This window comes from Embiotoca jacksoni, unplaced genomic scaffold (genome assembly GCF_022577435.1).
Source record: "Embiotoca jacksoni isolate LCO1_2020_lvr unplaced genomic scaffold, fEmbJac1.0.p SCAF_42, whole genome shotgun sequence".
Lineage (NCBI taxonomy): Eukaryota > Metazoa > Chordata > Actinopteri > Embiotocidae > Embiotoca > Embiotoca jacksoni.
This window is the reverse complement of record NW_027185395.1, coordinates 2,524,150-2,545,669: the sequence shown is the minus strand read 5'-3', so window position 1 is coordinate 2,545,669 and position 21,520 is coordinate 2,524,150. Positions and strand designations below refer to the sequence as shown.

Genomic DNA, 21,520 nt, shown 5'->3' with positions numbered 1-21,520 from the left:
TGAGATCTCCATGACGACCGGAATGTGACGCCGAGAGCAGAGAACACGTCTGACCTGGTAGAGCTCCTCTTTAGAGACGTAGGGTTTGTTCTCGGTGCTCAGGGCTCGGAAGGCGCTCTCGATCTCCTCGCTGGACTTCACGTTCTCCGTCTCCCGGCTGATCATGAAGGCCATGTACTCCTGCAGCGACACGTTCCCGTCCCTGCAGACAGACACGGAGTCAGGCGGCAGATCGGATCGTCGGCGTGGATCAGTCGTCCACGCCGACGGCAGTTTGCATCCATGTCAACACATCAACAGAAAGACGGATGTTTTCAAGTCGTTAAAACAGCTGAAATCTTTCACTGAACCTTTCAGTCCGATTCTGATTTCAAGATTCATTTTGTGTCTTTATTATGAAAACAATAAAAAAACAGTTTTAAGAGTAAATTTCTCGCAATGCAATCAAAAATAATTTCGACATCAACATGTCTTACTGCGGTGATGTCACTGCGGTGATGTCACGGGGGATCTGACCTGATTGGAAACCTGACGCTACTACTGGACTCTTGAGACGTGTCACATTTAGTTCTTTGAAGGTGAACTTGTTGCTGTGATGAAAAACCTTTGATATTTAACCTCCCTGATGTGATGAGGTGGTACCGAAGTGGTACTGAAGTGGTACCGACCTGTTGGGATCCACAGTGTCCAGTATAGACTCGAACTCCGGGTCCGGTTCTCCTTCCTCCACCATGGGCAGGTCATAGCCCAGCGAGCGCAGACACGACTTGAACTCCTGGTGGTTCAGACGACCCGACTTCTCCTTGTCGAAGTGCCTGCAGAGAGACGGAGGAAGCGGCGGGTCAGACCCGGACCGGGTCCACACTGAAGTTCTGATGAAGATGGAGGAAGACACTCACTTGAACATCATGCTGAACTCCTTCAGAGCCTCTTCTGTCACTCCGGTGGTGTTTCTGAGAGGAAGAGGAGGAGGATGAGTGTGAAGCAGGACACCAGAACACCGTGTTAGAACCCCCCCACCGGCCTGAGCCGGGCCGTGTACCTGGCCTGGATCTGCTGCTCCAGGTTGTGCTGCATCCTCATGCCCAGCTGGTCCAGTTGGTCCCACTGCTGAGCCAGACCCACGGTGCTGTGCTCCGTGTACTTGTTGTCCAGAATCAGAGCTTCTTCCATCGCTGCTCCCAGATCCTCGATCTTCTTCAGCTGGCTGCGCATCGCCCGGATCTCCTGGTGCTTACGCTGCGTACACACACACACACACACACACACACACACACACACACACAGAAGTTAGACAACAATCACAAAAACCTCCATGAACTCCTGGAGGACTAATTTCATGTGTCCACATGTCCAACAGTTATTTTTACCTTCGTGGCCTCCAGCTGTGACTCCAGAGTCCCCGATTCCTCCACCATACACGACCTGACACCAACAGATCAGGTTAGAAACACACACGCACACACACACACACACACACTGCTACTAGGGGAACACACTCTACAGCCACACATCTGTGAACTATGTGATAAACAGTGGTTGTGGTTGTGTTGATGTGAACCTGCAGTTTGTTGTTGTGCCACACAGCTGATCTACAGGTGACCCAAACATGCTGCTGCAAAGGAGCGTTAGTAGGTCACCGTCAAAGAGGATGATGTCACTGCTCTGTCACAGAGGATGATGTCACCGCTCTGTCACAGAGGATGATGTCACCGCTCTGTCACAGAGGATGATATCACTGCACACATGCAGGAGAAAATCACTAAGGCCCTCCGAATGCAGGAACACTACCACCTCTGTGATGACTACAAGGTGTGTGTGTGTGTGTGTGTGTGTGTGTGTGTGTGTGTGTGTCCACTGGTTAAAAGCAGAGCTGACTGCAGCGAGCTTCTCTCACTGACCGGCTGAGGAGGGTTAGTACAGCAGCCTGACATGGTGTGTTTAGACTGAAGAGTGTGAGGTCAGAGGTCAGAGGTCAGAGGAAGCAGAACGAGGCTCGAGAGACGGTGACCTTCCAGAAAGATCATCAGCAACTTGGTACTGATAGACACAGATAACCCGCCGATACGCTATGCTATCCAGGGGGGAGGAGGAGGAGGAACCAGAGATAAACATCAGATAGGCAATGAAAGGAAAACACAGTATATTCCAGAAAACACTTGGACATGGAGGAGGAGGAGGAGGAGGAGGAGGGTCATGTCAACAGGGTTCACTTCCATCACCACATCCAAACACACACACACGTGATCAAGTAAGAAAAAGTGATATTAACCCGTCCAGAAGATACGTCCTGATGAGCAGAGTCGTCCCAGCAGCAGCGAGGAGGAGGAGGAGGAAGAGGAGGGGGGGGGGGGACACGTTAACAACACTATAAACACCTGCTCACACAGATCAGGTGACCGAAGGCTTCGTACATGTTGTACTGTGACACATCTCTGAATATTATTCTTTAACTTCACAAACTAAACTTCCCCCTCTAAATAAAACCCCTTCCAGCTGACTCCTCCTCCCGAGTCCAACTGACTCCTCCTCCCGAGTCCAGCTGACTCCTCCTCCTGTACCTGGTCTCCTGCAGCCACTGGTGGAAGGCGTTGGCGTGTTGAGCGAACTCCTGTCGCAGCTTGTCGTTTTCTTCCTGCCTCCTCTGCTCCTTCTGCAGCTCCAGCTCTCGCTCCTACACACACACACACACACACACACACACACACACACACACACACACACATCAGTGTCACATGACACCACAGAAACCTTCTGCTTGACCGTCCTGTGTTGTAGTACCGGTCTGTACCACAGGAGGAGGCAGTGAGTCGGTGGCGTACTGACCTTGATGATCTTCTGCAGGTTCCTCCAGGTCTCCTCCAGCGCCTCCATGGTGAACCAGGTGTAGGGGTTGGACACCACCTGGTAGCTCTTGATCTGCTGGTCCAGTTCTGCCAGCTGGTTGAAGTCGGCCTGAGCCGAGCTCAGCGACGAGCGGAACGCTTCGTGGGCCTCTCGCAGCGCACGGATCTCCTCCAGAGAGTTGCACCGCACCGGGTCCGTCAGGTCCTCCTCCGCATTCTCAAACCAGCTGTTGAAGGCCGACGCCTTCTTAGCAAACGTCAGGAACAAGTCTTCAACCTGGGAGGAGGAGGAAGAAGAGGTCCTGTGAACTGGTCCAGAGACTAATGATGACTTCAGGTGTGTTTTATGCTCCTACTGGAGCGTATTAACTGGTGTCAGGTGATATCTGGTACCGGTTCTGGTACCAGAACCACATCCACAGTGTGACGGCTGAAGTCTTCATCAGGAAGCAGCTGCTCACCTTCCTGAAGTGCTCCTGGGCCTCCAGCAGCTTCTTCTTGCGAGCAGCCGAGTTGGACAGCAGCTGGTTCCAGCGCTTGATCAGCGCCGCGTGACGAGCTTCGATGGCTTTGGACTGGACGTGCTGGGCCGCCAGCAGCTGGTCCTTCAGAGCCGTGATGTTGGTGATGCCCTCCTGCTGGAAGGCCTGCAGACCGGCGTCGAACGTCTCCTGCAGACGGACACAGAAGAAGACGCGTAACGATGCGGGTGACGAGAAGAAGACGGCAGACGGGAAGCGGCTGTTCCAGAGGAGGGAGGGAGTACCTGTTTGGTGAGCAGCGTCTGGACAGACGACAGGTCTCGGCCGTAGTCGTCCGTCTTCAGGCTGTTCTCCTTCTCACCTGAAGATGAAACACATCAGTGGATCAGAACCGGTCGCGTCCGGACTGAACGCAGCGCTGAAGGTGGTGAAGCTCACGGACTCCATCCTACAACTAACAGCATCCGTCCACCACCTCCTGCATCCTGCTGCTCTTCACCAGGAGGTGCACAAATGCTTCAAGCAGCTGATTGACAGACGAGCAGCTGATGTTTGGGCGGAGCGAGAGGAAGCGTACCGATCCAGGACTCCACCACGTCCGCCTTCCAGTTGAACTGCAGGAAGGCGGAGTTCTCGTCCAGCTTGGCCTTCCTCTGAGCCGCCGCCCTCTCCAGCTCCGACACTTTCCCCCTCAGAGCCGACATCTTGGCGCTGATGTTGTCCACGTGATGGTTGTTCTGTAGTGAAGACACAGAGGTGATGTTACGGATGATGTCACCGCGGTGGGAGGAGCGTTTTCCCTCTGGATGTTCGGAGGCCTCACCTTCTTGATGAGCTCGTCTCCGTTAGCGCACACGTCGTTCACCCGGTCTCTGTGAACCGTGAAGTCCGTCTCGAAGGCTTCGTGCTTCTTCAACAAGCCCTGAAACAGAGAAGTTTCCTGAGTGACACTCATCATCTGTCGTATCGTAGCGTAACGAGGAGGTTCAGCAGCAGCAGACCTGCACCGCCGCCAGCGTGTCTCCGTAGTCCTCGCTGCCCACCAGGTTCAACTTCTCATTAATCCACGCTTCTTCTTCTTCCACGTTCGCCACAAACTGCTGGTACTCCAGCGACTCCTCCAGCCTCTGTCCCCTGGGACGCAACACACATGAACACACACTTCTCTCTGTACGCTAGTGAGTGTGAGTGTGTGTGTGTGACACCTACCTCGCTCCTGATAAGTCCTTCAGCTCCTTCCAGTGGTCGACGAACTGGGCGAGTCGCTGCTGGATCTCCTCCTGACCGATGGTGTTGTCATCAGACAGCTTCTTCCCCGTTTCCAGCACCGACTGGAAGAAACGCAACAATCAGAGAAATCACCTCCATCCAACAGGAGAAATCACCTCCATCCATCAGCAGAAATCACCTCCGTCCAACAGGAGAAATCACCTCCATCCAACAGGAGAAATCACCTCCATCCAACAGCAGAAATCACCTCCGTCCAACAGGAGAAATCACCTCCATCCAACAGGAGAAATCACCTCCATCCAACAGGAGAAATCACCTCCGTCTAACAGGAGAAATCACCTCCATCCAACAGGAGAAATCACCTCCATCAACAGGAGAAATCACCTCCGTCTAACAGGAGAAATCACCTCCATCCAACAGGAGAAATCACCTCCATCAACAGGAGAAATCACCTCAATCAACAGGAGAAATCACCTCCGTCTAACAGGAGAAATCACCTCCATCCAACAGGAGAAATCACCTCCATCAACAGGAGAAATCACCTCCGTCTAACAGGAGAAATCACCTCCGTCTAACAGGAGAAATCACCTCCATCCAACAGGAGAAATCACCTCCGTCTAACAGGAGAAATCACCTCCATCCAACAGGAGAAATCACCTCCGTCCAACAGGAGAAATCACCTCCATCAACAGGAGAAATCACCTCCGTCTAACAGGAGAAATCACCTCCATCCAACAGGAGAAATCACCTCCGTCCAACAGGAGAAATCACCTCCATCAACAGGAGAAATCACCTCCGTCTAACAGGAGAAATCACCTCCGTCTAACAGGAGAAATCACCTCCATCCAACAGGAGAAATCACCTCCATCAACAGGAGAAATCACCTCCGTCTAACAGGAGAAATCACCTCCGTCTAACAGGAGAAATCACCTCCATCCAACAGGAGAAATCACCTCCGTCTAACAGGAGAAATCACCTCCATCAACAGGAGAATGAAGTCAGACTGGCTCAACCAGCAAAATTCTGCAGGATATTTCTTATTATAGATTTTTTTTGTGATTGTTGCATTTAAAAATGTTTGATTTTGCTGAAAAATGCCGACTCCTACCTGAATGGCCGGTTCGTGGGCTCCCAGCTCCGCCTCCAGCCTCTTGTGTTTCTTCCTCAGATTCTGAACTCCTGTCAAATCACGTCCGTAGTCCTCCGAACTCACGAGCAACTTCTTTTCTCTGCAACGATGTCGGAGGGAAAAACATTAAAGTTTTAAGTTGAAAACCTGAAGAAAGCGACCTGAACGGAGGGAAAGTCTTACTTGATCCACGACTCCTCGTCGTCCAGGTCCCTGAAGAACTGGTGCAGCCGGTGCGACTCGTTGAGTTTGGCGCGCCGGCCGGCCGCCATGCTCTTGATCTTGGCAAAGCGTCCGTTGACGGCGTCGCGCTTGTCCTTCACCAGCGTGGTGTCGAAGGCGCTGCTGCCCATCAGGCTGTCAGCCTGGCCGTTCAGGTCCTTCAGCCGGTCCTGGAGGGAGGAGGGAATAGGGAAGGGGTCAGATCTCTCACAAATCAACTCTGTCTCACTCCATTCATAGTTTCAATCACTGAAGTCTCTCCAACAACCAACCGTTCAACATGAACAGCTGGAAGGAAAAAAACTCACTTTGAACAACTTTGAACAAACTTTTTCTAACAGCGTGGCGCCTCGCGGCCCAGCTGGAGATTACGTCATCTGTGACAGCAGTTTTAAAATAGAGCGACGCTCTGAAATGAGGTCTGCGGTGTTCCCTGAAGTCCAGCTGACCCACATGGAGACGCGGCGGGATAAAGAGCAGCGTACCTCGTGGGCAGAAATATCGGCCTCCAGCAGCTGGTGCTTCTTCAGCAGGTTGTTGACCGAGGCCAGATCCTTCCCATAATCCTCGGAGGCCAGCAGGGCTTCCACCTGAGGAACAAGGGCATGCATCAGTGTGTGAGATCTCCGTATAGGTGTGTGTGTGTGTGTGTGTGTGTGTGTGTGTGTGTGTGTGTGTGTGTGTGTGTGTGTGTGTGTGTGTGTGTGTGTGTGTGTGTGTGTGTGTGTGTGGGTGGGTGGATGCTCACCTCAGACAGCCAGAAGTCAAAGTCCTTGATGCCCGTGTTGAAGTTCTGCTGCTTGTTGGCCTCCTTCAGTTTCTGGCTCTTCTCTGCAGATTTGTTGACGAGGAACTGCCACTGCTCGTCCAGAGCGCCGAGACGCGCCTGCAGGACGGACGGAGACCGTTTAACACTTCAGATTTTAGTCCTAAATCTCATCCTGGATGCACCACGTTAAATAAAGCTGCGGTACTGTCCGTTCGTTCTGCTCCACAGTGTTCAGTGAGATATATAAAGTTTCTAATCTACCTTGACGGCGTCCTCGCTGCCGGCGCAGGCTCCTCTCTGGATCAGCGCGTTGCCGGTGTCGATGACGCCGCGGATCCTGTCGGCGTTGGCGTGCAGCTCGGCCTCAAACGCCTGATGTTTCTGATGCTTACTCTGAGAGAGACACACACACACACACACACACACACACACACACACACACAGCATGAGAACCATACGCACTTCGTTTATTGTGCAAATGTTCAGTCTCCTCAAATTAAAGTCATCTCATGCTTCCATACTTACATTCAGAGATGAAATGAAATTAAAGCCAGTTTGATCGACTACCTGATTTTTTTTTTCTGAAGCTAACATTAGCATCAGATGTGAATTATAAAACTAGCAGCTGGAAAACAAAGAATGAGAACGAGCGCGTCGACGGACACACGGACAGACATGAAGAGCACTAAATGGAAACAATATCTGCAGCACACAAAACTCTTGACAACAAATCCTGGAGGCGGAGTCATGACAAAGCTGCTTCCTGTTCGAATCTGTCTCCATTATGTGAACATCAGCTGGACCCCAGAGGTTCACCACCTGCAGGGGTCCAGCCAGGACGTCTATCACAAAACTACACTAAACTCCTCAGCTAGCTCAGTCTGGGTGGAACAAAGATATCTGACGAACAAAGATATCTGACAAACAAAGATATCTGACGAACAAAGATATCTGTTGAACAAAGATATCTGTTGAACAAAGATGTCTGATGAACAAAGATATCTGATGAACAAAGATATCTGATGAACAAAGATATCTGTTGAACAAAGATATCTGATGAACAAAGATATCTGATGAACAAAGATATCCATGTTCTCATGTGTTTTTAACATTTTAGCTCCGTGTCATGTGTTCAAACCAAACCGGTCCAGCTAGCCTCCTCTAGGATTGTAAGTGCGTGACTATCCGTGGTGTTACGGTACGGGTGCTCAGAGCGACCAAAAAGGACCAAAAGAGACCCGACTTCACCAACTGGGTCATTTAATAGAACTAGAACAAGTAGAAACTACATTATATTACATGTTATATGAAACTCTATTCTAATTCTATTTTCCCATTGAGGAGGTGGAGAGATATTTCTAGTGATGAGCAGGGTGTGATGTCATGATGATTTGTTCCTTATGTTCAGTTGACCAATCAGATCTCTGGGGGCGGAGCTACTGGTTGGATAATTACAGATTCAAACACATGAAGCGACTTTAAAGAAAACTCCCCTCCATGAACTGAAAATAAAAATGGAAGCGACACCCAACAACGAATGAGCTTCGATGAACACAAACAAACCTGCAACGCGGCACAAATGAACAGGATGGAGGTCGAACTAAATTAAAACCCGGTGAAAGAAGCTGAAACTCAACAGTGCGGATGATGTTTCTACGTGGTGTCTACACACAGAGCGGAGACGGGACATGGAGGACAACCTGCTCCGGGTTAGTCAGCTGACACACTACTCAAACTTACCAGCAGCTTGGACAGCTAGAGAGGGAATGAGACAGCGAGAGAGAGATTAGGTTTGACTTCAGATGGCACACGGGGGGATGTGACAGTTAGAGGAGCATCGATCACAGGACACAACAGATTACATATTTAATTTAGCTCCGGACACATCGTCTCTGTTACTGTCCTAGAATCAGTGAGGACATGAAGTCTCATCTAATCACTGAATTCATGTTTATTGAAGCACTGAGTCAGCAGCTCGGTCCAGCTGTGCTGTGATGAACATCTGTGTTATGAGATAAACGTGTACCTGGATGTTGGTGGGATCCTTGTAGGATTCGTCGGTTGCCGTCTGCAGTTTCTCGCTGATCCACGCTTCGATCTCGTCCACGTCTCGGCTGAACTGCTGCAGAGTCTGAGACTCGCCGAGCTTCGAGCGCTTCTCGATCATCTGGGCCTTCAGCCGGCGCCACCTGTCAATCAGCACACGCTGGAGTTACAGGAGGGAACTCCAGCACAACACGCAGAGAGGTAATATTTATCCATATTTATTGTTTGGTAGATTCTCTTTAAGGGCTAAAATGTTGTTGGAACAAAGTGAAGTGCCAACAATGACGTTAAAACACCTTCCAGTGGAATATTGTGAGGACACAACAAGTTACCAACTAAATAAAATATGTCATCTAAGCATGTTCCAAATGTTCAGTTGACCAATCAGATATTTGGGGGCGGAGCTACTGGTTGTATTATCTCTGTCAAAAGCTGATACAGGGACACCGAGTTGTGGATCAACAGATGAATTAAGGGCCAGATTATTATGAGACATATTTAAATGCATCTTCTCGACCTCCGTCAGAAACAAGAGGTCTGACTCTAACGTCCCGTCCTTCGGTTTGTGGTGTGTAGAAACATGAAGAAGCTGTCCGACCTGTCGAGGACTTCGTTGCGCCGGTTGAAGATCTCCGGTTTGGCGTAATGGTCGGCTCCAACCAGCTGATCGGCGAAGGACTGCAGAGCAGCGATCTTCTCCTCCTGTGTGCACGCCGACATTTAATCATTTAGAAGATGAAACGTCATTTTGAAATCCTTCGGTGCGGAGTGGCTGCCTGACCTGCACGTTGATGGCCTTGTCGAAGTCCTCGTGTTTCTTGATGAGGGCCTCCACACTGTCCAGAGAGTCTCCCTTGTCGTCGCTGGCGAGGAACGCCTCCCGAGCCGCCATCCAGTTCTCCGCCTGCTCACAGTCCCTGTTGAACAGCTGCAGACGGACAGACGGCCGTCAGCGAGGACGGCACCGCGGCGCCAGCTGCTCGTCTCACGGCTGGACGCGTCCTTACCTGCAGCTCCAGGCACTGGTCCAGCATCATGCGGCGCTGCACCCACGCCTTCTCCAGGTCCGCACGCTCCTGGTCCAGAGCCTCCAGCTTCTGCTGGATCTCAGGACTGGCGTAGTGTCCCCGAGTCAGCAGCTGCTGGCCGAACTGCTCGAAGGCCTGGAAGGTCCCGGCACGAGCATCGATCTCTGTCCGGTGCTCCTGGAAGGGGAAGGACAGGGGACAGGGGACAGAGTTAAGACGGATAACAACCTGCACTGCTGTCAGACACAGATTCAGGGACAGATTCAGTACCTGGTGTCTTTCTAAAAGGGCCTCGGCTCCGGTCACGTCTTTGGCCAGTTCCTCCGAAGACACTAATCCTCGGATGCCGTTAATCCAGGACATCAGATCTCTGTGAACAGGTGAGGAGTTATTAAACAAACACACACAGGCACACAGGCGCACACACACACACACACACACACACACCTGAAGTCGGACAGGAAGCGCTGCAGGTCGTGGGAGTTGCCCAGCTTGTCCTTGCGCTGGTCGGCCCGGCCCACCAGGCTGCTCCACGCCGTGTTCAGCTCGGTGCACTTCTCCTGGATGTCGTCCACGGCCTCGGGGTGCGACTGGATCAGACGCTCTGCTGTCTCCCCCAGAGAGTTCACCTGGAGAGGACGGAGGACGAAGAAAAAACTCAAAGGAGAAACTACAGTTGGTTGTTGCTACAGTTTCATTCAGGAGGGTCCCTTCAGTGTCTCATAAACAATACTTCGGCACCAAATGTCTGACGTGGACCGGCTGTGTGCTGCAGTTCAGATGAAAAGTTCTGCCGCCATGAATTAAGTTGATTATTTTCTCATTTTTAGTTGTGTTTGATAAATCAGGAACATCTTGATTCCTTGAAGGCTCCATCCGTCTCAAATAAAAGTTCAGGTTGAAACGCGCTGATTTCATCGGTTCATCTTTTTTTCCGTGGTATCACAACTGGTTTGGAGACTCTGGAGTTCAGGACGTGTTGGTGATGACATCATCCTTTACTGACCTTATCTCCCAGAGCTGCCAGGTCTCTCTCGAAGCCTTCATGTTTGCGCTGCAGAGCCTGAACACTGGCCAGGTCGTGGCCGTAGTTGTCGGTGTTGAGGGCCTGATTCTTCTCCTCGATCCACTCCTTAGTTTCATCAGCGTCCCTGCAGGAAAAAAACACAGTACAATATTAGATTTTTTTTTTTTTTTTAATGCACGCAATTTTTCCACAAAATACATCATCATCAGAATCTGAGTTTAATGTATTAAAACAAAGTAAATCTTTTCAAATAAAACTAACTTTATTAACAATAACTCCTCATTTCCAACCAGAAAGTCTCTGCTTCTGTTTTCATCTCCAAATAAAACTCTGTTCACCGGAGAAACAGGAAGTGACGGGGTTTGTGGGAAATGTGGTCTTCACATTAAAATGATGTGATTAAATGTTTGTGATCAAAGGAAGTGATTCCATATTACTGGATGTTAAATGAGTTTTCTCCACACGTCCAGTTGTCAGAGACGTCTCTTTGTTTGTTTCATCCAGCAGGTCTATGAATTAAACAGCATTGAACATGAATTAAACAGCATCTAAAGCTCTTATTTTGAAAGGCTGATGTAGTTCTTGTTTCTATATTGCGGTCACAGACGGTCTGTTCTGGAAACATACGCAGCTTTTAGGACCTTTTAAGGAGCTTTTAGGAACTTTTCGGAGCTTTTATCTCCACGGTTCTCCAAGCTCAATAAATACATACAAAACTATTTCTGTGATGTGCAGCAGGATTATTATCACAGGAAGTTTTATACATTTATTACTTTATAAGGTGATTAAACGTGATTAAAAAAACAACAACAAATTTGGTCTTTTTCGACTTGCAATGTTTTTTGATTTCTGCAATTTTATGCAAAAACTTAAAAAAATGTGAGAAAATCTGCTGCAGAATCTGCAGTTTGTGGTCACAACAATGACAAAGAATCTGCTTGGTCACAGACGTGTGTTTCCCTCCGGTCTCGGTTACCTGTGGAAGCGCTGCACCTCGTGGGCGCTGCCCAGCATGTTGCTGCGGTCCTCGGCCAGCTGCTGCAGGGACCTCCAGCGGTTGTTCAGCTCCTGCACATTAAACAGTCCACAGTCAACATCACTGCTCTCCTCCCGCCGTCTGCTCAGCTGCTGCTTCATTCTTTAGGTTTAGTGTTGGAATTTGAGGTGATTTTTTAGAAGAGCGTGTGAACTCAATAACAGCCTCCATTGCTGAGGGACTGGGCACCAATCAGCTCAGACTTCCTGTTGTACAGTGTGGGGAAGGAAGGCCAAATTAAACAGACTTCACTCAAGCATAACCATGCAAACACTAGAGGTGTGCTGATGTGCTCAGACGGTGATGGACAGACAGGTGGACGATGGAGGTGAGATGCAGACGACTGGATGCACGGCGAGGACATGAGACAGGATGAGGACTAACAAAATGATCTACAACGTGAAGGATGTCGGCGATCATTCATACGGCAGTGAACAACAGATGTCCAACATGGCTACCACTAGGGTTAGGAGGGGACAGATCACCATGACAACGGGGTTAGTTCTCTGATCACAATGCAGGACACTGGAGGGACGGGTGGACTCATGGGTTCATCTTACCTTGATGGTATTAAAGTTAGCCGTTGTTTGAACAGCCAAGCGAATATTCTACAGTCAAAGGTGAAGCGATGACAGAGAGGACAGAGGCAGAGAAAAACACCACACCAGTCAGGAGCGCCAAGCAAACTCCTGCTGCTCGTCTTGGACTTCTCCCAAGACGGTACACACATCAGGACACTGTACGCACTGCAACCATGGCTGGAGCACAAGCCCCGCCCACTCCGTTATTATGAACCCAACTCAACGATTCAGACATCCTGAGACGTGTTTAAAATCTCTGCCGTCTCATCAATGTCTGATCACACCATGAGGACATGTGACATCACGCCTCATGCCAGTAACATGTACTGTTGGACATGGTTGCAGTGAATTCACACAACAGGTTCAAACATGAGTCATGCACAGATACAGAATCACATCCAGACTGATGGGCTGTTGCTGCTTTGCAGTTTATGCATTTTCTCTGGAAACACATGAAACCGATGAATGTCTGAGTGTTGTCATGGAGATGAGTGGATGACGCTCACCTTCCATGGAGACGCAGTCTTGGAATCGGCTTCATCCTGTTCAACAGAGGAAGTACAGAGGTCAGGTCACAGCTCACCGTCATGTTTCTGAAGTGTTCACGTGTTAGAAAAAGACAGAAATGATTCCAACCTTGCCGGGAGCAGAACCGAACATCTCTTGTTGCTGGAAATGAGGAAATAAAACAAAAGTCGTTAAATGAGGGCTGAAACCCGGAGACAGGTGATGTAGCTGTGGATCCGGGTGGAGCTCACCTGAGCCTGAACCATGGGGGCCTCCTCCGCCATCAGGCCCTCCGACTCCAGCTCAGAGGCCACCTTGTTGATGTCCCTCAGACGGGACTCGTTGGCCTTCAGGTCCTGGAGAGGACAAACGGACGGAGACAGAGTTCCTGTTAGACACTAGCAGGAGGACGTCACATGTCCCGACAACCAGCAGAGAAATTAAGACAGGAACTGACAGGGTTTCAGTCCCACAATGCACCGCGACAACACGTCACAGAGAGAGAGAAGTGTGTGTCTGTCAGTGTGTTCAAATAAGACCAGATGAAGTGTTTGACTAACCCCCCCCCACACACACCCACACACACCCACCACCCTCTCCCCCCGGTCATGAACTCTGGGTAAGTTTAAGAAGAAGATGTTCTCGGGCTCCCCGGAGATGAGCTTGAGGAAGTTCTGAGCTCTGTTTTTTATTGGAAAATAAATCCTCCTAAATAAAGCCGTCCAAACCGAGAGCAGCCGTTACCTTCTGGAAGTCGTCGAACTTCTTCTGCAGGACCTCCACCTGCTCCAGGTCGGAGCCCATCTCCTCGTTGGTGAGGGCGCTCTCCTTCTCGTTGATCCACTGCTGCAGCTCGTTGGCCTCGCGGAACAACATGAACTTCTTGCAGCTTTTCTCCAGCATGTCCTTCCTCTTCTCTCCCAGCTCCAGCAGGGTGCCATACCTTTAAACAGGAGACGACAGGAAGCGTTACATCAAGAAACCAGAAGCAGACCAGCGGGTGGACACGGACATGCTGCGTGATGGGAGCTGCAGGGAAGCTGGCGTCATGTCAATCATTCTGACAAGTCTAATAGATTCATCACGCATCTATCTGAGCAGCGGCAGGCTGAAGGTTCCCAGATGGTTTCTATCATTTGGTATCTTGGACTGTCGCTCACACTAAACAGGAAGTTTGAAGACATCTGGTCTGTGGTCACTCACAACATTTTCTGCACAAGATGATTCATGTAAAATAAAAGGATGCTGATGAGAAGAAGAGCTCTGGATGAGAAACAGTGGGAACGATCTCCGGCTCTGTGCTGCACAGGAAAGGCCTCAGATGTTAATGAGTGAGGGAGGTGTTTAAATAACTTCAGAGAGGAAGAGGAGAGTCGGGGTGAAGGCGAGGTTTTTTTTTTTTTATCAAAAGCAGCACTTTGCAATGTTGTGGGGAAAAAAACGTCCTCAGCTTTTACAGGTTGGAAAAAGAAGACACAAATATTTCATGTGATATTAATGTTTGTATTGAGCCGAAAGGTTTTTGTCTCTTCTCTTTTGGAAAGGGTCTATCCCTTCTTTTTATTCTTTCTTTCCTTTCATGTATTTCCTGCATCCTGTTTTGTAATACCTTTGTAATGCACCTCAACAGTTTGTTACTCAAACGTCAATAAAAGGTCTGCAGTGAGCAGCTGGATGTCTCTCAGCGAACAAAACCCTGAGATGTCTATAAGTCCGTCTACATCAATGTAGAAACTCACAGATTTCAATCAAGGTTCTTAGAGGCAGAATTATTGAAGCTCATTTCTCTGAGCAGCACCTTCAACCTTTAACGAAGACATAACTTAAACCAGAACCAGTCGAAGCCCAGTACGAGCAGAGCAGCTGGTGGTACGACAGAAAACCAGAGGAGCATCCATATCAAGCCTGGATGAGAGGGAAGTGGAGGTACTTCTATCCCTGGACTGAATAGAAGGAGAGGGTGAAGTCCACAACACGAGGGGGTGGGGGTTAGGGCGGGTGGGGGGGGCTGATGGTGTTTAATGGTTTCACGATCACATGAACATCCAGAGGGGGCGCTGGTTCCTACTCACAGCTCTTCTACCTGCTTCATGCGCACAGAAACGCTGCAGGCCTCCTTGGTGGCGAGTCTGCTCAGAGGCAGCGCAAGGAGAGATCCAGATGTTAAAGACAGTCAGAGGAGAGATCCAGATGTTAAACACAGTCAGAGGGGAGATCCAGATGTTAAACACAGTCAGAGAAGAGATTCAGATGTTATCGACAGTCAGAGGAGAGATCCAGATGTTATAGACAGTCAAAGGAGAGATCCAGATGTTAAACACAGTCAGAGGACAGCAGAGGAGAGATGGAGATGTTAAAGACAGTCAGAGGAGAGATCCAGATGTTAAACACAGTTAAGAGGACAGCAGAGGAGAGATCCAGATGTTAAAGACAGTCAGAGAAGAGATTCAGATGTTATCGACAGTCAGAGAAGAGATTCAGATGTTATCGACAGTCAGGAGAGATCCAGATGTTATAGACAGTCAAAGGAGAGATCCAGATGTTAAACACAGTCAGAGGAGAGATCCAGATGTTAAACACAGTCAGAGGAGAGACGGAGAGGTCAGGTAAAGGTCAGAGATGAGTTAGTGAGGTACAGGATGTCGGCTTCTGAGGTTCTTACTGGTTGTCTATCTGGTCTTGGCGCAGTGCGATGCTGCCATGTTCGTCCAGCAGGTTCTCCCTGGAGGACGACTGGGTCGGGTCCAGCTTCTTCACGTACGCAGCAGGAACGAAGCCCTGGCGGTCGTTCACCTCCACCTTCCACCAGTCCTGCAGCGGGCGGAGAGGAAGCAGTCAGCAGCTGATGTCAGCAGGATTTAGCTCAAGTTTACTGGATTTAGATGATATTTCTTTCTTTCTTTTTTTTTTTGGAGGGGGGGGGAGGGGGTCGGGGGGGGGGGTCATGAGTTTAGATTCTTCAAATAATTGTTATAATCTACACAATCAATTAGTACATGCTACTATAGTTCTTCCTGATCTGCCCTGTATTTACCACCGCCTGGTTGTAATGTGTTACTCCCGTCAGAAGGTGGCGCTAATGCACAAACATGTGCAAATTATCCACAAATCCATTACTCAGTAGGGGTTCATGTTGAAGCTCTTTGCTGCTCACAGCTTTAGTTTCAGCTGCTTCATTCTGTTGAGTGCAAAAAGGCTGAAACCCTCTTAACATAGTACAGGTGGGACAAACAGAATATGTTGCTCAATGCTGATTGGTTAAAGGCTGCTCCAATAGTTTCAAATCACCCCGAGGTCTACGCCCAGCAGGACACTACCACTGGAAGCCCAGAGATTCACCAGGACAACAGTGACTGGCTCTTTATTAAAGTTTGTGAGGCTTTTATTCAAAGTCTGTAAACATGTTTATCAGTTGGAGGTTCTGGGATCAGGAGCCACAGACCAGGAAGTACTGAACCCACGGGAGGTTCTGGGCTTTGTCGACAAAAGTGTTTTTATAAACATTTTATAATTTCCTCAAGGTAAAGTATTATTTTGGAAAAGTCACTGTATGTCGGTATAAATCAAAAAAGATCACGTGACACAATTACTGAAACCAAAATAAAAGGGTAATATTTGTGTCCCTAATCTTTATAAACCAGAATGCTGAACATTTATTGACTGGATATATTTGCAGCTGTCAGGTTTGATGCGTCACCTTGTTGGTGCTGTTAAGCAGAGTGAGGATGTCTCCCTTCTTCATGGTGACCTCCCGCGGGCTCTTCTCCTGGTAGTCGTACAGGGCCAGAACCAGCTCTTTCCCCGTCTCGTCGTCCGTTGGCGCCACTTGTTGCTGTTCAGTCAAAACAAACAATACGCGTCACTGACTATTTCAAGATATCCTGATTATGCAGCGGTGAGAGGCTGGCTGCTCGTACCCTGCAGGACTGCGCCTGCTCCTTCAGGGCCTGGATGCTGCTGCCGTAGGCGCTCAGGTCCGACATCAGGGCCTCGTGCTTCTTCAGCAGAGCCTGAGGAGGACAAACAAGTCAGCACCAAGTTCTGGACTGTTAATAGAGGCAATAAAAAACAATAAATGTCCTTCTTCATAAGTGATGATTACGAGTGTTTACCTCGGCAGAGTCCTCGTCCTTGCCGTAGTCTGGGCTCCCCACGATCGGCTCCTTCTCCCTCATCCACGACTCGGCCTCGTTGGCGTCAGCGAAGTACTGCTGGGCCTGCAGAGAGTCCTCCAGGTCCTGTCTCCGCTGGGACGCCTTGGCCTTCAGAGTGTCCCAGCGTCCGTGGAGCTCAGCCAGCTTGGTCTTCACTTCCTCACCGGCGAAGTGACCTTGGGCGTCGCACACACACACACGCATCATCAGCGGTCTGAACGTTCACACTACTTCCTAAACAAGGTCTTCATCGAGGTGGATAAATACCTTCCTCCACCATGGCTTCTCCTTTCAGGGAGACGGCCTTGATGCGAGGCTCATGGCCTGTGATCTCGGCCTGCAGCGCCTGGTGCTTCTTCAGCAGGTTCTGGACACCGATCAGGTCTTTGCCTGACGAAGACACCAACAGAAACTTAATGAATGACGTGTGAGAACGTTGAGCTGCAGCAGAAACACGAGCTCGCTGTCTGAAGACGCGTCTGAAACGGAGCGGGGTGTCACCTCTGTTAGTGGAGGCAGCGATGGGCTCCTTCTCACGGATCCAGGTCTCCTCGTCCTCCACGTCTCTGAAGAGCTGCTGCAGCCTCAGCGAGTCGGACAGCTTCTGCTTGCGTGCAGTCATGGGCTCGCGCAGCGCTTCGTAACGGACCACCAGAGCTTCCTGTTTCTTGCGGATGTTGTCGGCGTCGAAGTGGCCGGCCTCTTGGAACTGGCGAGCCTGGATGGTGATGCCATCGATCCGATCCTGACGGGGACACGGTCCGTTAGTTATTCCTCTGTGGGGACATGCTAACAGGCTCCGCTGTGACTACAGGAGCGATGTGGAGAGTTGGTACCTGGTGAGCAGCCACGTCGGCCTCCAGCAGTGCGTGTTTCTTCTGCAGATTCTGGACGCTGGTCAGGTCTTTCCCGTAGTCGTCTGAAGCCAGGTGGCCCTCCACCTCATACAGCCACAGCTCGATGTCCTCCACGTTCCTGTTAAACTGCTGCTGCTGGTTGGCTTCACGCAGCTTGATGCCTAAAATCAGAGTTACAGTTTCCTCATTTAGCTGGTTATCCACATTAACATGTGCAGGACCAACCAATCAGGGTTCAATCCTCAAACCAGCGAGAGGCTTTTATTGTGAAGCAGCTACAGGAAATGCTACATGTTAGCATGAGAGAAGACTGGTGCTTTTAAACTGCATATTTCTGGGCCCGTCTGTTAGCAGGTGAGTGTCTGCAGGCTGTTATCTTTACTAAATAATTTTTTTCAGCTCCCAGACTAATTTTTAGGCTTGAATGAAATCAAAAATATATTCAGCACCTCTAATATGTGGAGTTTGAAAACCCTCCTCGGTACCTTTGAGCTCGGTGGCCTCCAGCAGCTTCTTCCACTGCGAGCTGACCTCCTCCATGCGGCCGGCCACCTCATCGGAGGCGTAGTGCTTCCCATCCAGCAGCTCCTGGCCGGACTTCTGCAGCGCGTCGATGCGGCTCTGGTTGGCCGACAGCTCGGCCTCGAAGGCCTGGTGTTTCTGCACCTTGCCCTGCAGGTTGGACGGGTCCTGGTGGTCCGGAGAGCAGAGACACGGGATGAAGCACGGGGGAGGACACAAACAACAAGAGACACGCAGGAACGTTTGAGAGGAAGATATCCAACTCCGTGAAGTACCTTGTAGGCTTCGTCGGTGGCCGTCTTCATCTTCTCGTTGATCCAGCTCTTGAGCTCGTCGGAGTCCCTGAAGAACTGCTGCAGGTGGAAGGAGTCCTCCAGGGCGGCGCGACGGGACTGAGCGCGTTCATGGAGGGCGTTGCGGCGGCTGAGAAGCTGTGAATGTGAGCAGACGTGTTGCTTTATGAGTTCATGATAGCTGCTTTACTCTCCGGTGCTGTAATCTGAACACCTGTTTGAAGGGAAGCTGACAGGAGTCACTTACAGCATCTCTGCGAGTGGCCACGTCCTCTTTGGCATAGTGGTTGTTCTGAATCAGTTTGGTGGCAAATTCATCCAGAGCCTGGAAATGAACGGGACAAAGAGGTGAGAAGCTCATTCTATTTCACAACAATACTCTGGAGTCCTCAACATATTCCTGCAGATTTCAGAAGCAAACCTCCACGCAGATGATTTAAGACGCGAAGGTGGAACATGAATGGTTTTAAGTGGGAACGATGATGTAACTCACAGTGATCTTCTCTTCTTGGGCGCTGAGTGACTTCTCGAAGTCTTCGTGCTTCTTCAGCAGCGCCTCCACGCTGTCCAGGGAGTCTCCGAGGTCTTCGTTCAGGAGGAAAGCCTGGAAAAGGAAGAAACGGTGAAACACGCCTCCCCACAGCACTGACTCTCTCCTGAGAGGAGGGGAACATGTCTGCTGGCGTCAGGTTACCTCCTGCTTGCTCATCCAGTTGTCCACCTGCTCCGTGTCCCGGTAGAAGAGCTGCAGGTCCATGCACTGCTCGTACTGCTGCCTGCGGACCTCCCACAGCTCCAGCAGAGACTCCTTCTCCTCGGAGAGGATGCCGAGCTGCACAAAACACCCACCGGCACCGACATGTTAAAGCACCACACTGGTTAGTGGTACAGACGTGGTGCGATGACACTGCACAAAGAAACGAGCCCCACCTTCTCCTTGACCTCCTCCGAAGCGTAGTGTCCTGTGTTGAGCAAGGCTTGGCCGGCTTCATCGGTGGCTCTAAAACTGTCCTCGTGAGCGTCAATCTCTCCCTGAGAGACGAGAAAAACATTTAGAAATTACACCGAGCCTTTAATGTGTCAAATAAATCCTCAAATCCAGAGACCCCTGAAGACCGGACGTCTCACCTTGTGCTCCTGGTGGCGGTCCAGCAGAGCCTCGGCTCCGGCCACATCGTTGGCCAGCTCGTCAGCATTGATCAGGGCCTTCATCTCCGTCACCCAGCTGGTCAGATCCCTGAAGTCGGCAGTGAAACGCTGCAGCCTGTCAACACAGAGTCATGAGGAGTGAGCAGACCTGATGGAGGACAGAGCAGCTTCTCCTCTCAGGAATGGATTTCAACAACAGTTATTCTTCATTTTTTCTTATGACTTCTTATGATCCAACTACATCAAATGAACGTTTACATATGACAAAGAAAATCCTCATGAAAGGCCCAGCTGGACCTGAGGAACTACTCATGCAGTAAATAAGCTGCGGTCTGGCTTGTGTTTAATGAAGAGGATGAAGAGCTGCTGGCTGTGAATGAGGAGCTATTTTAGCTGATGAAGACAGTTTTGTTTGAAACTTTTTATATGCAAATTGTGGGAATCTGGAAAAAATTGCAATCTCCCACAAACACTGCAGAGATTGGTTGGATTTGCATCGATGGAGGTAACGAGGGTATTTTACCGGTAGGAGTCGTTGAGGCGGGCGCGGCGCTCGGCAGCCAGCGTGCGGATCTGTTCCCAGTTGGTGACGAGCTCGTCCTTCTTCAGGTGGATCTGGGAGGCGTTCTGGGGATGTGTCTGCTGCAGCCGCTCTGCGTCTCCACCCAGAGTGTTCACCTGGCGACAGAGAGGAGGAGGTTAGGCTTCAATATTTGACCTTCCTGTTTGTCCTGCCTGTGTGTTAGCAGCCCGTGTCCCACCTTGTCCTCCAGAGCGGCCAGGTCTCTCTCCAGCCCCTCGTGTTTGCGCAGCAGAGCCTGCACGCTGGCCAGATCCCGCCCGAAGTCATCGGAGGCCATCAGCTGCTCCTTCTCCTTGATCCAGCTGATGGTCTCATCCACGTCCCTGTTGGTGGAATCAAACACAGCCCGTGTCCGTGTATACGTCGCAAATAGACCCGGTGTAAAGGCTGTGCTCACGTTGCCGTGGTTACCTGTTGAAGCGCTGCACCTCGGCGGCCCCGAACAGCTTGCCCTGCCTCTGCTGGGCCAGGCCCTTCAGCCGCTGCCAGGCTGCGTTCACCTCGTCCTGCTTGCGGACGATGAGCTCGGCCTCAGGGTGGGCCTCCTGGATCAGCTTGGCAGCCAGCTGGTTCACCTCGTTCACGCGCTCCTCATGGGCCGCCAGGTCTGTCTGGAACTCCTCGAACTTCTTCTGCAGGAGCTCCACGTGCTCCAGGTCCTGGCCCAGCTCCTCGGAGGTGGCCATGGTCTCCTGCAGGTCAGAGGGGACCAACAACCGGGAGTCACGGTGGGTTTATATGCAAACAAAAGAAAAATGGATCTGCTTATTAGTCTCAGCATTCATTTTTTCAATGTTTATATACAGTCAGCTCAGTTGTGTCACCAGTTCATCTTCCTACTGACCTGTAACAGCTCACAACTGACTTCGTGTATTCAGCTCTAACTTCATGACTTTGGGATTTTAAAAAGCAGTTTCTTTGTTTTCCTCATTAGTTGCTGGTATTTAATAACATGATCTGGTTCCATTAATTAACAGGCAATCTGATATGCTTCAATTCTTAAACTTCAAATACAATTTCCTTTCAATGAGAACAACTAAACTTCTAAAACAATAAATA

General features: G+C 50.2%; 1 protein-coding gene across 6 annotated transcripts in view; it reads right to left on the bottom strand.

Moving 5' to 3' along the window:
• sptan1 (spectrin alpha, non-erythrocytic 1) overlaps positions 1–21,520 on the bottom strand; it is a 30,628-nt gene that overhangs the window by 464 nt on the left and 8,644 nt on the right. For 2 of the 6 annotated variants that reach the window (XM_069168953.1, XM_069168957.1), the window contains exons 5-55: positions 20,873–21,153; positions 20,640–20,784; positions 20,402–20,556; positions 19,858–19,993; positions 19,660–19,761; positions 19,424–19,561; positions 19,223–19,333; positions 18,977–19,054; positions 18,712–18,867; positions 18,400–18,604; positions 17,894–18,075; positions 17,559–17,802; positions 17,325–17,447; positions 17,016–17,233; positions 16,821–16,913; positions 16,601–16,735; positions 15,566–15,714; positions 14,976–15,032; positions 13,648–13,846; positions 13,155–13,259; positions 13,033–13,065; positions 12,903–12,938; positions 12,376–12,423; positions 11,756–11,847; positions 10,759–10,903; positions 10,200–10,381; positions 10,023–10,122; positions 9,732–9,929; positions 9,506–9,652; positions 9,323–9,426; positions 8,705–8,867; positions 8,419–8,433; positions 6,940–7,071; positions 6,658–6,795; positions 6,395–6,499; positions 5,871–6,079; positions 5,667–5,787; positions 4,538–4,659; positions 4,330–4,462; positions 4,152–4,250; positions 3,906–4,065; positions 3,613–3,689; positions 3,308–3,517; positions 2,827–3,123; positions 2,562–2,674; positions 2,273–2,290; positions 1,371–1,425; positions 1,043–1,239; positions 900–953; positions 669–815; positions 55–202 (exon numbers count right to left, since the gene is read on the bottom strand). In XM_069168953.1, coding sequence (XP_069025054.1) covers positions 55–202; positions 669–815; positions 900–953; positions 1,043–1,239; positions 1,371–1,425; positions 2,273–2,290; positions 2,562–2,674; positions 2,827–3,123; positions 3,308–3,517; positions 3,613–3,689; positions 3,906–4,065; positions 4,152–4,250; positions 4,330–4,462; positions 4,538–4,659; positions 5,667–5,787; positions 5,871–6,079; positions 6,395–6,499; positions 6,658–6,795; positions 6,940–7,071; positions 8,419–8,433; positions 8,705–8,867; positions 9,323–9,426; positions 9,506–9,652; positions 9,732–9,929; positions 10,023–10,122; positions 10,200–10,381; positions 10,759–10,903; positions 11,756–11,847; positions 12,376–12,423; positions 12,903–12,938; positions 13,033–13,065; positions 13,155–13,259; positions 13,648–13,846; positions 14,976–15,032; positions 15,566–15,714; positions 16,601–16,735; positions 16,821–16,913; positions 17,016–17,233; positions 17,325–17,447; positions 17,559–17,802; positions 17,894–18,075; positions 18,400–18,604; positions 18,712–18,867; positions 18,977–19,054; positions 19,223–19,333; positions 19,424–19,561; positions 19,660–19,761; positions 19,858–19,993; positions 20,402–20,556; positions 20,640–20,784; positions 20,873–21,153 — 6,810 coding nt within the window. The remainder of the gene's footprint in view (positions 1–54; positions 203–668; positions 816–899; positions 954–1,042; positions 1,240–1,370; positions 1,426–2,272; positions 2,291–2,561; positions 2,675–2,826; positions 3,124–3,307; positions 3,518–3,612; positions 3,690–3,905; positions 4,066–4,151; positions 4,251–4,329; positions 4,463–4,537; positions 4,660–5,666; positions 5,788–5,870; positions 6,080–6,394; positions 6,500–6,657; positions 6,796–6,939; positions 7,072–8,418; positions 8,434–8,704; positions 8,868–9,322; positions 9,427–9,505; positions 9,653–9,731; positions 9,930–10,022; positions 10,123–10,199; positions 10,382–10,758; positions 10,904–11,755; positions 11,848–12,375; positions 12,424–12,902; positions 12,939–13,032; positions 13,066–13,154; positions 13,260–13,647; positions 13,847–14,975; positions 15,033–15,565; positions 15,715–16,600; positions 16,736–16,820; positions 16,914–17,015; positions 17,234–17,324; positions 17,448–17,558; positions 17,803–17,893; positions 18,076–18,399; positions 18,605–18,711; positions 18,868–18,976; positions 19,055–19,222; positions 19,334–19,423; positions 19,562–19,659; positions 19,762–19,857; positions 19,994–20,401; positions 20,557–20,639; positions 20,785–20,872; positions 21,154–21,520) is intronic. The other 4 variants (XM_069168954.1, XM_069168955.1, XM_069168956.1 and 1 more) reach the window with 4 other exon arrangements.